Genomic DNA, 12,281 nt, shown 5'->3' on the forward strand with positions numbered 1-12,281 from the left:
TGCTAAGATGGACCCAGATCAGCTCTTTACCATCCCCAACACTGTCTCCAGGTTACCTGGTTCCCTCCTTCAGGTGTTCATGACTGACTTCCAATATCAGCGAATTTTCATAGCCCAGAGCCTAATCCTTTCTTCTTCTTCTCCTCCTCCTCCTCCTCCTCCTTCTCCTCCTTCTTCTCCTTTTTAAGATTTATTTATTTATTTGAAAGTCAGAGTTACACAGAGAGAGAGAGAGAGAGACAGAGAGAGAGAAAAAGTTGTCCATCCAATGGTTCACTTTCCAATTGGCCGCAACGGCTGGAGCTGCGCCGATCCGAAGCCAGGAGCCAGGAGCTTCTTCCAGGTCTCCCAGGCAGGTGCAGGGGCCCAAGGACTTGGGCCATCCTCTACTGCTTTCCCAGGCCACAGCAGAGAGCTGGATTGGAAGTGGAGCAGCCAGGACTCAAACCGGCACCCATATGGGATGCTGGTGCTTCAGGCAGGGCGTTAACCTGCTGAGCCACAGCGCTGGCCCCTAATCCCTTCTTCTTACCTAGGCCATAAGGATCAGTCAGTTCCCGCAGCCACAACAATAATGGGACCTACTATGAGCCGGGCACTATGATACATGCTGAGGATACAGAAATACAACTAACCATGGTCTCTGCCCTCAGGGAACTCATATACTAATCAGAGACACAAATAGCTAGACAATCACAACGTAAAAGAGCGGCTGGAGAGGAGACTGAAGAGCAGCAGGGCCAGACAAAGAGGAAGGGCTGGGTGTTTCTTGTAGAAGCTTGGCCTGTATCCTGAATATTGAAGTAGGTATTGAACCTGATCGGATTTGCTTGTTATAGTACTCTGGGTAAAAGGTTAGATTTGAGGAGACAAGGACTCCAACTGGAAAGCCACTACAACGTTCTCAAGGACATGTGGCCAGGGCCAGGTGGAAGGCAGAATGAGGGTATGCGAGAGCAGTCCTTGTCAGGGGCCCACTCTGGCCACCACATCCAGTTTCCCACAGGTCACACGGAGAAAGACGGGGGCTCTGGCTTCTGACCTTTGGGGGTTGGAGAAGGCTTAGTTTGCGGTAGCCCTGTGGTCTTCCGGTCATTGGCGGCATGGATACCGTAGTCTGTGTTCCACTGGTGGGTCACTTGGTGAGGGAAAGCAGGTGCAGAGCTGGGGTTGGCAAGGCCGGGAATGTGGGCGGGCAGTAAGTAGGGTGATGGAAAATGGAGGATTGTGCCTCCAGGGCCATGTGGGCAGGGGAGGAGCCTTTGGCTTTGCTTCCTCTCCTTTGCCCTGCGTGCTTGCTGGCTTGGCAGGCACCCCTGCCCGGTGCTCCTCTTGCCTCACTTCATCTTTACCTTCAGCTTTCCCAGAGGCCGCTGCTACGTGAGCCTGAGAGCTCCGGGGGTGAGGCACACCTATGGAAACACTCCCGTGCAATGGCCTAGGATCCTCCATCTCATTCAGACTCTCCTACAGCCTCCTCCTGCCCGGGGACCTTCAGTCTGAGCCCTTGTCCACTATGCACACTCTTCAGCTCCAGAACGTCTCCCTTTTCTCAGGCACCCAAGGTCAAGGGCCACAGCTCCTGGATCTCCCACTTTCTCCAGGTCCCAACAGCTTGTCCAGGGACCATTCCCACACACCAAGAACCTCTGACTTGGAATCTGCACCTACCTATCCACAGATCTCGGGAAGACTGCACTGGGCCTTCTCTCTGAGCTCACTCATACGCTGCTCCACCACAACCCAGCTGCATGGTGATCCTGCCTTGCTGAGCTGCTCCTCAGTGCCTGAGTTATCCCTTGCACCCTCCATCTTGTAGGTGGAGATAAGCAAGAACCAGTGCATTCAGTGCCCAGCCTGTCAGGGCAGGGGACAGTGACCATGTAATGCCACCTGCTGCTCTCGGAGCTGCCAGGCTAGGTGGCCTCCATGGAAAGGTTCTATCAGTGCAGGAGGAACTCCCCCGGACCACACAAACTCTAAGGAAAAACCTGACTCTCTTTCCTTGCTCATGACCTCAGGGGTTCACTAAGCATGACTCCTTCGCTGGACACGGAAGGAAGTCCAAGCCAAATCCCAAGTTTCCCACTGAGGAGCCTTAATGGGCGCAGCCTCGAGACCAAGACGAGGAGGAACCCCTCCCAGACCAGGCAGAGGTTAAGGTGGGGGCTGAAGGAGCACCTGTTCCTAGCCCTGGACTCCGGTAAGGGCCAGCTGTCACCAGATTTCATGAAGCCGAACAGCTGTCCTAGGACTTGGCCATGCACACGAGCCACCTCAGGACCTCCATGAGTCCCAGAAGCTAACAGTAGCTTTAGAGAAGAGTGTGGTGGGGGCGGGGGGGGGGGCATTCCACGCCCCTGGGAGATTGAGGAACCGTCCCTAGTACCACATTAGCCCGTGAATGCACCTTAAGAGCAGGATGTGGCTGAGTAGAAAGCAAGCTGCAGGTCCCGGCCTTGGCCAAGACTGCACAGTGGTCCTTACCTTGGTCCCAGCTCTGGGCAGGGCTAGCTGTGGCCCAGGACGTGCTAACAAGCAGCATCCGGGGTCTCATGTTAAGCTAGAAGCATGCTGAAGGGTCACTCGGGCAGACCCTACTCAGAGGTGGTCCTGTAGAACAAATCCAGAAAGCGGAAATCTTGGCTGCGCATGTTCTCGTTTCTGGATTTAGGAAAGGAATGTGGGGTCCTTCAAGTAGCTGTGCTCCCAGTGACTCTTGTCGCTAAGCCAGAGAACTCTGTGGGCGGCTCTCTTATCTGCGGTACATTTTCTGCTTAACTGGGGGCTGCTGCAGGAGACGCTGGCGAACGGGCATGGGGTGCACCACTGCCTTCTGAGGAGCACAACCAGTCCTGGGGAAAGGAAGGGCGTAGCTTTGCAGAGCCCTGTCTTCACAACAGGCTGGGGAAGCCGGTGTGCAGCCCAGGGTGAGGGGTGCACCCCAGCCCAAGCCCGTAGGCGTACCTGGGCTGAAGATGGCTCAAATCTTAGGGCTGCTATTTCTAGTCCACTGACTTCGGTCTAGTCATTTAATCTTTCTAAACCTCTGAAATCTTTCCTTTCCTGTAAAATGGGGGATAACAGTAGTGCTTTCTGCACAGGGTTATGGGAAATATCAAGTGGTGGATTATGTAAAGACCAGCGAGTATCTGGAGCGTATTTTCTAAAAATTTATTTATTTGAAAGCAGAGAGAGAGAGAGAGAGAGACTATCAAGATCACCCATCTGTTGGTTCATTCCCCAAAAACTTGCTGTAGTCAGGGCTGGGCCAGGTTAAAGCCAGGGCAGGAACTCAATCCAGGATTTTCACCTGGGTGGCAGCAGGGACTCAGGCACTTGAGCCAACAGCTGCTACCTCCCCGGATGTACATGAGCAGGAATAGAATCAGGAGTGGAGCTGGGACGTGAACCCAAGGACTTGGGTGTGGGATGCAGGTGGCCTCATTTGCTGCACCAAGCACATATTAACTGCTCATAAATGACCGGAAATGGCCCCTTCAGCCAGCAGATCCATATTCAGGCCCTCCCTCTATAACTCACAACCCTCTCAGACCCTCAAGCCGTTCCAAAATACAAAAATGGTGTGTGTATTTGACATACACACATATAACAAATTGCTCCATAACAGAGAAGAGTATTGCACACACTGGTCCCACCCTGGCCTCCTCCAACTCTGATACCCCTCCCTGATCAGCATGTCCTAGAAACGATTCCCTGTGTCAGCCACACAGAGGTTCTGTCCGGATGGTAACCAGGTGTCCAGGCCTGAGGGCTCCGATGCCTGAAGGGCAGTCATGGGTCCTCGAGGTGGGGTGGGAGGCGGAGTGCCTGGGTCCCATAGGATGTCCTCATAGAGGCTTAGAACTGGGCCCGAGGGCTGTCCTTGTGCCCCTGTCTGCTCCAGCAGGACTCGGAGCAAACCCACAGTGAGTGGGGGCTCTGCCCCGGGCTCAGGGAATGGGCTGGGGGGTCCCACGTCATCTGGGAGGTGTGCCCGGATTAGCAGGAGGAGCTCGGATGGAGTCAGTTCTGGTGGGCACAGGCGGCAGAGGAGGGGGAGGTGAGCATCGAGCCGGCGGTGCCTGGCAAACTCGGCCAGCAGCAGTTTGAAGATCTCACTTCGGAGCAGGGGGCTGGAGGGGCCGAGGGCCAGGCCGGCCTCCAGGGCCCGCTCCCACTGCTCCTTCTGCACCAGCTGCCCCACGGCTTGGAGCACAGCTTTGGGCCGCCCACTGCCCAACAGCAGTTCCAGCTCCAGTGCCTCAGGCCTGCTGCCCTCCTCGCCTAGCACTGCCAGGGCTCGGCGATACAGGGGCAGCCCTGGGCATCCGGCCCCCCAGCCAGGGCCCCCCTGCTGCTGTGCCAGCTCCACAAACAGCGGCAGCCATCGAGGCTCCAGTCGGCACAGGCACTGGCATAGGAGTTCAAAGGGGGGCAGTATGCCATTGGGGGGTTCCTTTCCAGCTGTTGTACCCCCTAGAACCTTCTTCCACACATCAGGAGGAGCTTGGGACCTCAGCCTGCCACTGCCATCGAGCTGGAGCTGCAAGGCCCTGAGGGTAGCACCCCAGGCGGCTGTAGGGAGGGCTTGGAAAACAGTGTTGAGCTGTGCCAGCTGGTCTCCGACCAAGTCGGTTCTCAGCAGGCGCGTCACCTCTTGCTCTGCCAGCTCAGCCCAGCCAGCCTCCTCCTCATCGCCAGCCACCAGCTGGGCCTTGAGCTGCTCTAAACCCCGGTAGTCCCGAAGCTCCGTCCTCAGCATGGTCAGCAGTGTAGACGGGGGCAGGTGGCCCTGGAGGATGGAGGCCAGGGCCTGAGGTGCCCGGAACATGCTGTTGTGTCTCAGTTCCTCTGGTGTGAGCAGGGCCCCTCGCAGACTCCGCCGCTGGTAATACCCACAGGCCTCCTCGAACACCAGGTCTTTGGCCGAAGGCACCTCGAGGCCCGGGGGGGCTTTCCAGCCCACACAAAACAGACCCAAGGCGGAGAGCAAACGAAGACCCCCTCGCGTCTCCAGCTCTTCCTCTTCCTCCATGCCAGGGACCGGGGGTTCCAGCAGGTGCACCTTGTCTGTACTTAGGACCTTCCTCTCCAGGAGCTGCCCACTGCTCAGATCCAGCAGCTCCAAGGCAGAGCCCAGCACACAGGCCAGGGTTCCAGGAAAGGTTCCCAGGGCTGCAGACCCTCTGAGGCCTCCAGGGGCCTCCTGCAGGGTGCCCACGGCCCGGGTTCCACCATGGGACTGCACCAGGCTCACAGTGCCCTTGAGGTCCAGCAACAGCAGGCCCTGGGGGGCAGGAGCCCACGTGTGCACAGTCAGGGGTTCCCTAGGGGACAGCAACCCAGGCAGGCCGCGGAGTAGGCTCCGGAAGTCCCATGTGTCCCCTCGTCCGGGATTCAGGCTCTTACTGTGTGAGAGGCCTAGATGCGGGGAAGCCACTTTCACCTTGCCCTTGCCTGGGCTCCAGATGAGCAGAACGTGGGCCACGCCAGGCCAGGTGGAAGCAGTGGGCACCAGGAAGAGGTCCTTGCGGGAGGCCAACAGCCCAAAGGAGGGGCAGTGGTGCAGCAGGACATGTGTGCGGCCCAGACTGGTGCCGGCCTCGCCGCTGGGTTCCAGGGTCCGGACGCACACGCAGTGGCTGAAAGCGGCTGTGGGCGGCCTGCGCCGGTCCTCAGCGCCGAGCAGACGCTGCTCGCACCACACCAGGCGGCCACGGGCCACCGCCACGGCCACCACGCGGGCCCCGCCGGCCGCACACAGCTCGGTGCTCTGCAGCAGGCGCCAGCCCGGCCCCACTCCCGCGCCCCACACCTCGGCGAGGCCGCTCTCCCACACCAGGACTAGCGCCGGTCCAGCGGGCCACGGCAGGAAGAAGGCGTCCAGCGGAGAGGGCTGGCCCGCGGGCCAGGCCCGCTCCAGCTCCGCGCCGGCTCCACGCACGGCCACCAGCAGCTGCGGCGCCGGCGCCCCCGGGGGTCGCAGCAGCAGCAGGTGGCGGCCGTCCGGGCTGCAGCGCACTCGGACCGCGGGGTCCCCAGCCAGCAACTCGCGGAGCCGGGCGGCGCCGCTGAAGTCGCTCAGGTCCGAAAGCAGGCGCAGAGTCCCCACGCGCTTCATGGTGCCGCCAGCCCCCGTGGGGCGAGGCTCGGCGCTCGGTCCGCGGAGCCCAAGAGGGGTCAAGAGTCGGCCGGAGAGACTTCCGTCCCCCGCCGATGAGGTGGGCCGAGGCCGGCCGAGTGTCGGCTCCGCCCCGCCGCGCCGCGCCCCGGCGAGCTCGGGGATTGCCGGGTTCGCGACACGCCCGCGAGGGAGGGGCCTCGGCCGCACCCAAGGGTCTCGGCGCCCGGGACCTCGCCCGTGGGGCCGAGTGGCCCAGGGCTGGATCCAGGAGTCGGGATCCCCTCCCCGAGCTGCTGCCCGCCTGGCCTCGCTCTCACCTCGCCTTGCTCACTGAGTCAACATTTTGTATGGAACACCTACAGTGTGCCAGGTTCTGAGTAGACAGCCTTGAACAACACGGAAGGCCTCACTGTCATGGGGGTAGCAGGCTAGTGGAAAGTCCTAACAGCAACACCTCCCTAGCACTTACTAAGAGACAGCTCTCCCCTCCCCCCCGACCCTTTTACAGACAAGGAAGATGAAGCAGAGAGATTAACTTGGCCAGGATCACACAGGTACTCAGTGTTGGAGCTGGGGTTCCAACCACAGCAACCTGGCTCCAGGGTCAGTGCACCGAACTACTTTACCATGTCAACAAGTCAGTTTGGGAAGGGAAGGAAAAGAAGACAGCATACTCTGGATGCACGGAGTCTCTGTGTTATCCCTCCAGCCACACCTACACCCTAAGTGCAGGGACCCTCCCACCCTGGATAGCTTCTCCCCGGCATGCTGTTCCCTCTCCAGGAGTCCTGGCCCTGCATCCATTCCTGCGTCATCAGCCTCATTCTGTCCTCTTGCTGACAGCACAGAAACACACCCTACCTGTCCTGTCTAGAAATTCATTCTTTCCTCCTCATCTTTCTACTTCCAGCCCATCACTCCTACTTCCTTTCCTTTCTCAGTTAAGTTTCTTTCGACCCTTCTTTCTTCCTTTCTTTCAAGAATTATTTACTTATTTATTTGAAAGAGTTACAGAGAAAGAGGAAGAGGCGGAGAGAGAGAGAGGGAGAGAGATCTTCCATCTGATGGTTCACTCCCCAAATGGCTACAATGGCCAGGGCTGGGCCAGGTGGAAGCCAGGAGCCAAGAGCTTCTTCTGGGTCTCCCATATGGGTGCTGGCATCCAAGTACTTGGGCCATCTCCCACTGCTTTCCCAAGCGCATCAGCAGGAAGCTGGATCTAAAGTGGAGTAGCTGGGACAGGCACCGGTAGCTTAACCCACTGTGCCACAGTGCAAGCCCCTTAGGCGTTTCTCGTGGAGGCCCTCTGCACTTGCATCCTGTGCTGCTTTCTCTCTTGTTCACTCCTCAAGCCACCACTTTCCCAAAGTAGCCTGTGCTGAGGTCTTCCAGGGCCATTTTATTTCCTGTTTTCTCTGAGACATTTGACAACCCCCAGCTGTCTCCACTGCATTTTTCTCTTCTGGGTTTCCTTGCTTTAAGGATGCCATTATCTTTAGAATTTTGTTTGCCATTGTCTTATCTCTTTCCACTATCCTTTAAATGTTGGCATTCCTTCTCTTATACCCCAATTCCATCTTGGGCCTTTTCTTTTACCCTATTCCTAGGCTACCTTCTCCTAGGCTTGAACCATTACCCCTAAGACAGTGGGTCAGAAAAATTTATCTACAGCACAGATATCTCTTGCTGAGTTCCAAAAGAGGGTGTTCAAATGTCTATAAGTAGCTATGTCTACCTGGATGTCTAGCGGACAATCAATCTCAGTGTGTCCTAAACATCATCTTTCTGCCACACATTGTTCTTCCTCAGGTTGCTCCTAGTTGCCATAGGATTTCTTTCATCTTTGTATCCTATATTCATTTTAACTTTTTGAGAAGAGATTTATTTTTATTTTAAAGGCAGAATGACAGAGAGAAACAGAGAGAGAGAGAGAGAGAGAGAGAGAGAGAGAGAGAGAGAGGTATCTTCCATTTGTTGATTCACTTCCCATGAACCCATCTACTGGTTCATGCCTGTAATGGCTGGGGCTGGGCCGGGCCAAAGTGAGTAGTAGCCAGGAACGTGTGGGTAGCAGGAACAAAGGACTTGGACCATCCTCTGCTGTCTTCCCAGCTACATTAGCAGGAAACTGGATCAGAAACAGAGTAGCTGGGACTCAAATCAGCACTCCAATATGGAATGCGGGTGTTGCATGTGGTGGCTTAACCCATTATATCACAATGTCTGTCTCTCATTTTAATTTTTTAAATTAAAAATTATATGCATATATTATTTATTTGAAAGGCTGAGAGATAGATAGAGAGGGAGGGAGGGAGAGAGAGAGAGAGAGGAAGAGTTATAGCTCATCCACCCACTAATTTACTTCCCAAATGTCAGGCTGGGCCAGAACAAATTCAAAGCCAGGAACTCCAGGATCTTCCATGTGTGCCACAGGAACCAACCAGTTGTTGCAGGCATTTGGGAAATGAACCAGCAGATGGAAGATTTGTCTGTCTGCCTTTGAAATAAAATGAAAATAAAAAGTAAAAATAAATCTTCTATGAACTTGAGCATCTGGGTTGAGTTCTTTCCTGATAGTTCTGGGTTCAAACTCCTTTCCATGTGTTATCAACTCTAGAACATCAGGCAAATTATTTAACTTCTCAGAACCTTTGTTGTCTCAACTGTGACTACCTACTTCATAAAGCCGTAACAAGGAATGAAACACCCAGGCACGTACACGGTGTTGCACATCTTTTGTACTCTTCCATTTGTGTACGAGAAAACTGAGACCTGAGGGCTGACCTGCCAAGTTAACACAACTTCACACAGCGATTTGCACTCAGTAGGCACACACATAAAGCTTGTAGCCCATCTTTCAGTCACAAAGTTGCAAAAAACATCTAGGAAGATACATTTTTCCAAACTTTACCAGTGTTTCTAGCGAACACATTTATTCCGAGAAGAGGAACTGCCGAGTTCAAAAGAGTCCGCCATATTGCAAAGAAATGCTATTGCCACCTGTACTCAGTAGGCTCTCAACAGATGATTCTTCGGCTAATGTCGTTCTCGCGATGCCTTTCGGGAGTTGTAGGCTTTGCAATGCTTTCTGGGAATTGCAGTCTGAGGCAGTTTCAGGAAGCGGGCGTGGACGAGGCGGGTTTTAGGACCCGGCGGGGCACGGCGCACCGGGGAAGGGTCGGGGAGGTCGGGAGCGCGCTCGTGAGCCCGGAGCAGCGGCGGCGCCGGTGGCATCGGGAGCGAGCGGCCCGGGAGCAGTGCGCGTAGTGGAGGAGTCCGGGGCTCGGTAAGCGGCACTGGCCCCTGCCAGTCCTCGAACCTGGCCCACCCCCCCAAGTCCTGCCATACTAGGCCTTGGCTCCGAGGCGGCCCTGGGGGCGGGGCCTGTGCTTGCGGCGGGACGACGGGGGGTGACGGGGGTGACGAGGGAGGGCGGCTGCTGAGGCTGCGTGCGGCGGGGAGGGCTGGGCCCCGGCGCCGTCGAGCCCGGAGAGAGGTGGCCTCGCTCCTCCAGCCGCCGCCTCCTTGGGCCACCCGGCACCGGCCTCATCCTTCCTCCTCCCTGTCCCTCCTGGGGCCTCTGGGCAGCCGAGGCACTGACCTTTGACCGCAGCACGGGGCTGCCCTCGACCCCTCTGGCTGCCTCCGGAGCATCTCCTCACTGGTGGTTCCTCGCCCTGGGGTGAGGGCGTGCGGACCGGTGGAAGGCGGGGCTGTCCGGAGTCCGCAGGTGTCCGCGGAGGGCCCCCATCCTGTGGGCACTTCAGCCTCTGGGCTCCAGTCGACCGTGTTTTGGGGTTGTGGTTCCTTGGGAGGCGTGGGGAAGAAACCGGAGGAGAGAGACCTGTTCCCTGGGGAAGGAGAGCTCTCCGAGGCTGCAGAGGGCGTCGTCTCTGGCCGAGGGGCGCTGGGAACTTGAGTGGACCCGAAAAAACGTTTGGAGATCCTCAGATCCTTCCCAGTTCTTCCTCTCGGAAAAAGTTTGCAGCTTTTGTGAGAGCTGACTCTGCTGTCCTGAGTTCTCAGCCACTCTGTAAACCAGAGAGGAGGATTTGTACTCTTGCTCGTAGCACCGATTAATTGGAATTATTTTGCGTGTGTCTGCATTTGGATTTGTGTGAATATCAGGTAAATCAGAGCCCGGGGAGGGGTGGTGATGCCTCCTTGCAGGGATAGTTCTTGTTCTTAGTGAGCAGGGAAATCTTTAAGGTGTTTTCCTACTGGGATTTTAGACATTATTATTTATTCACTTGTTCAGTGTTTTTATAATTAAAGGTAAGCAAACTTTGAAAACCCCAAAGCAGTTGTCAACATTTGCAATTTCACGTAGAGCATAGTTTAAGAATACATAAGAATTTGGGAAAATGGGCAAATAACACACTGAGTCAGGGTATGTGAAGGCGAACTGTTTATTCCACACACTGTCATCGAGCACTTGCTGTGTAACTGGCACTGAGGTTAGAAACAGGAGTATCCCTCCTCCAGGACATCAGAGAGCAATATTTGGGTGAAATTGTATAGGTGGTGTCTTACATGGCCGTATAATCCCAGTTGTACAGTGTGATGGGAACATGCCTGAGAGACTCAGGTAAGTTTTAGCAGGGAGGAGATCCTTTTTAAATTTCTGTTTAAGATTTATTTATTTGTTTCAAAGGCAGAAATGGGGGGGGGGGGGAGAAAGAGAGAGAGAGAGAGAAAGAAAATATGAATCTTCCATCTGCTGTTTCACTCCCCAAATGGCCTCAATGGTGGAGCTGGGCCAGGCTGAGGCCAGAGCCAGGAGCTTCATCCGGGTCTCTCACATGGGTGCAGGGGCCCAAGGACTTGGGTCATCTTCTGCTGCTCTCCCAGGCACATTAAGAGGGTGCTGGATCGGAAGTGGAGCAGCCAGTCACTGCTAGTCTTGGGACAATCCATAAGTTACTTCCACTTTTTTTTTTTTTTTTTTACAGAGTGGACAGTGAGAGAGAGAGACAGAGAGAAATGTCTTCCTTTTGCCGTTGGTTCACCCTCCAATGGCCGCTGCGGCTGGCGCACCGCGCTGATCTGATGGCAGGAGCCAGGTACTTCTCCTGGTCTCCCATGGGGTGCAGGGCCCAAGCACTTGGGCCATCCTCCACTGCACTCCTAGGCCATAGCAGAGAGCTGGCCTGGAAGAGGGGCAACTGGAACAGAATCGGGCGCCCCGACCGGGACTAGAACCCGGTGTGCCGGCGCCGCAGGCAGAGGATTAGCCTATTGAGCCGCGGCGCCAGCCTCCACTTTCAAGTATAGGCTCGGCGTGGGCATTTGGTGCAGTGCTTAGGATGCCACTTGGGATGCCTGCGTTACCTGTTGGAAGGCCTGTGTTCCAGTGCTGGCTCTGCTGCCAGCTCTGGCTTTCTGTTGGTGTATAACCTTGGGAGGCAGCAGTGATGGCTCAAGGACTTGGGTCCCTGCCACCCGCATGGGAGACCCTGACTGAGTTATGGCTTTGGGCTGGCCTAGCTGCAGCTGTTGCGGACATTTGAGAAGTGAGACAACAGATGGAAGATAACTTTTTCTGTCTCTCTGCCTTTAAAATAAAATAAAAATAAAGATTTAAGGCCAGCGCCACGGCTCAACAGGCTAATCCTCTGCCTGTGGCGCCGGCACCCCTGGTTCTAGTCCCAGTTGGGGTGCCGGATTCTGTCCCGGTTGCTCCTCTTCCAGGCCAGCTCTCTGCTGTGGCCCGGGAGTGCAGTGGAGGATGGCCCAGGTGCTTGGGCCCTGCACCCGCATGGGAGACCAGGAGGAAGCACCCAGCTCCTGGCTTTAGATTGGCGCAATGCGCCGGCCGTAGTGGCCATTTGGTGGGTGAACCAACGGAAGGAAGACTTTTCTCTCTGTTTCTCTCTCTTACTGTCTAACTCTGCCTGTCAAAAAAAAAAAAATAATAATAATAATAAAGATTTAAGAAAAAATAAAAACTATAGCCCAAACCCACTCCAATGTGAATGCTGCCCAGAGCACACACAAGATGTAGACCCCTGCCTATAGAGCTTCATGTGCTTGCTTAATGAGTCTGGTTCTGCCCTGGTGCTTAGAAAACATGGTTGAGGCCAGGCGTCGTGTTGCAGTGAGTTAACCTGCCTCCTGGGACGCCAGCACCCAATATCTGAGCGCTGATTCAAGT

General features: G+C 55.7%; 2 protein-coding genes across 4 annotated transcripts in view; one reads left to right on the forward strand and one right to left on the reverse strand.

Moving 5' to 3' along the window:
• Positions 1-3,180: 3,180 nt before the first annotated feature.
• HPS6 (HPS6 biogenesis of lysosomal organelles complex 2 subunit 3) lies at positions 3,181-6,229 on the reverse strand. The gene has a single exon (XM_062214881.1). The coding sequence runs from the start codon at positions 6,122-6,124 to the stop codon at positions 3,704-3,706; it is 2,421 nt and encodes an 806-aa protein (XP_062070865.1). The 5' UTR covers positions 6,125-6,229; the 3' UTR covers positions 3,181-3,703.
• A 3,064-nt stretch (positions 6,230-9,293) lies between these two features.
• ARMH3 (armadillo like helical domain containing 3) overlaps positions 9,294-12,281 on the forward strand; it is a 215,393-nt gene continuing 212,405 nt past the window's right edge. For 2 of the 3 annotated variants that reach the window (XM_062214560.1, XM_062214559.1), the window contains exon 1: positions 9,294-9,413. The gene's annotated coding sequence lies outside the window, so the exon portion shown is untranslated. Of the gene's footprint in view, positions 9,414-9,619; positions 10,256-12,281 lie in introns of those variants that run through there. The other variant, XM_062214561.1, reaches the window with a different exon arrangement.

This window comes from Lepus europaeus, chromosome 17, assembly GCF_033115175.1.
Source record: "Lepus europaeus isolate LE1 chromosome 17, mLepTim1.pri, whole genome shotgun sequence".
In the NCBI taxonomy this organism is placed as follows: domain Eukaryota; kingdom Metazoa; phylum Chordata; class Mammalia; order Lagomorpha; family Leporidae; genus Lepus; species Lepus europaeus.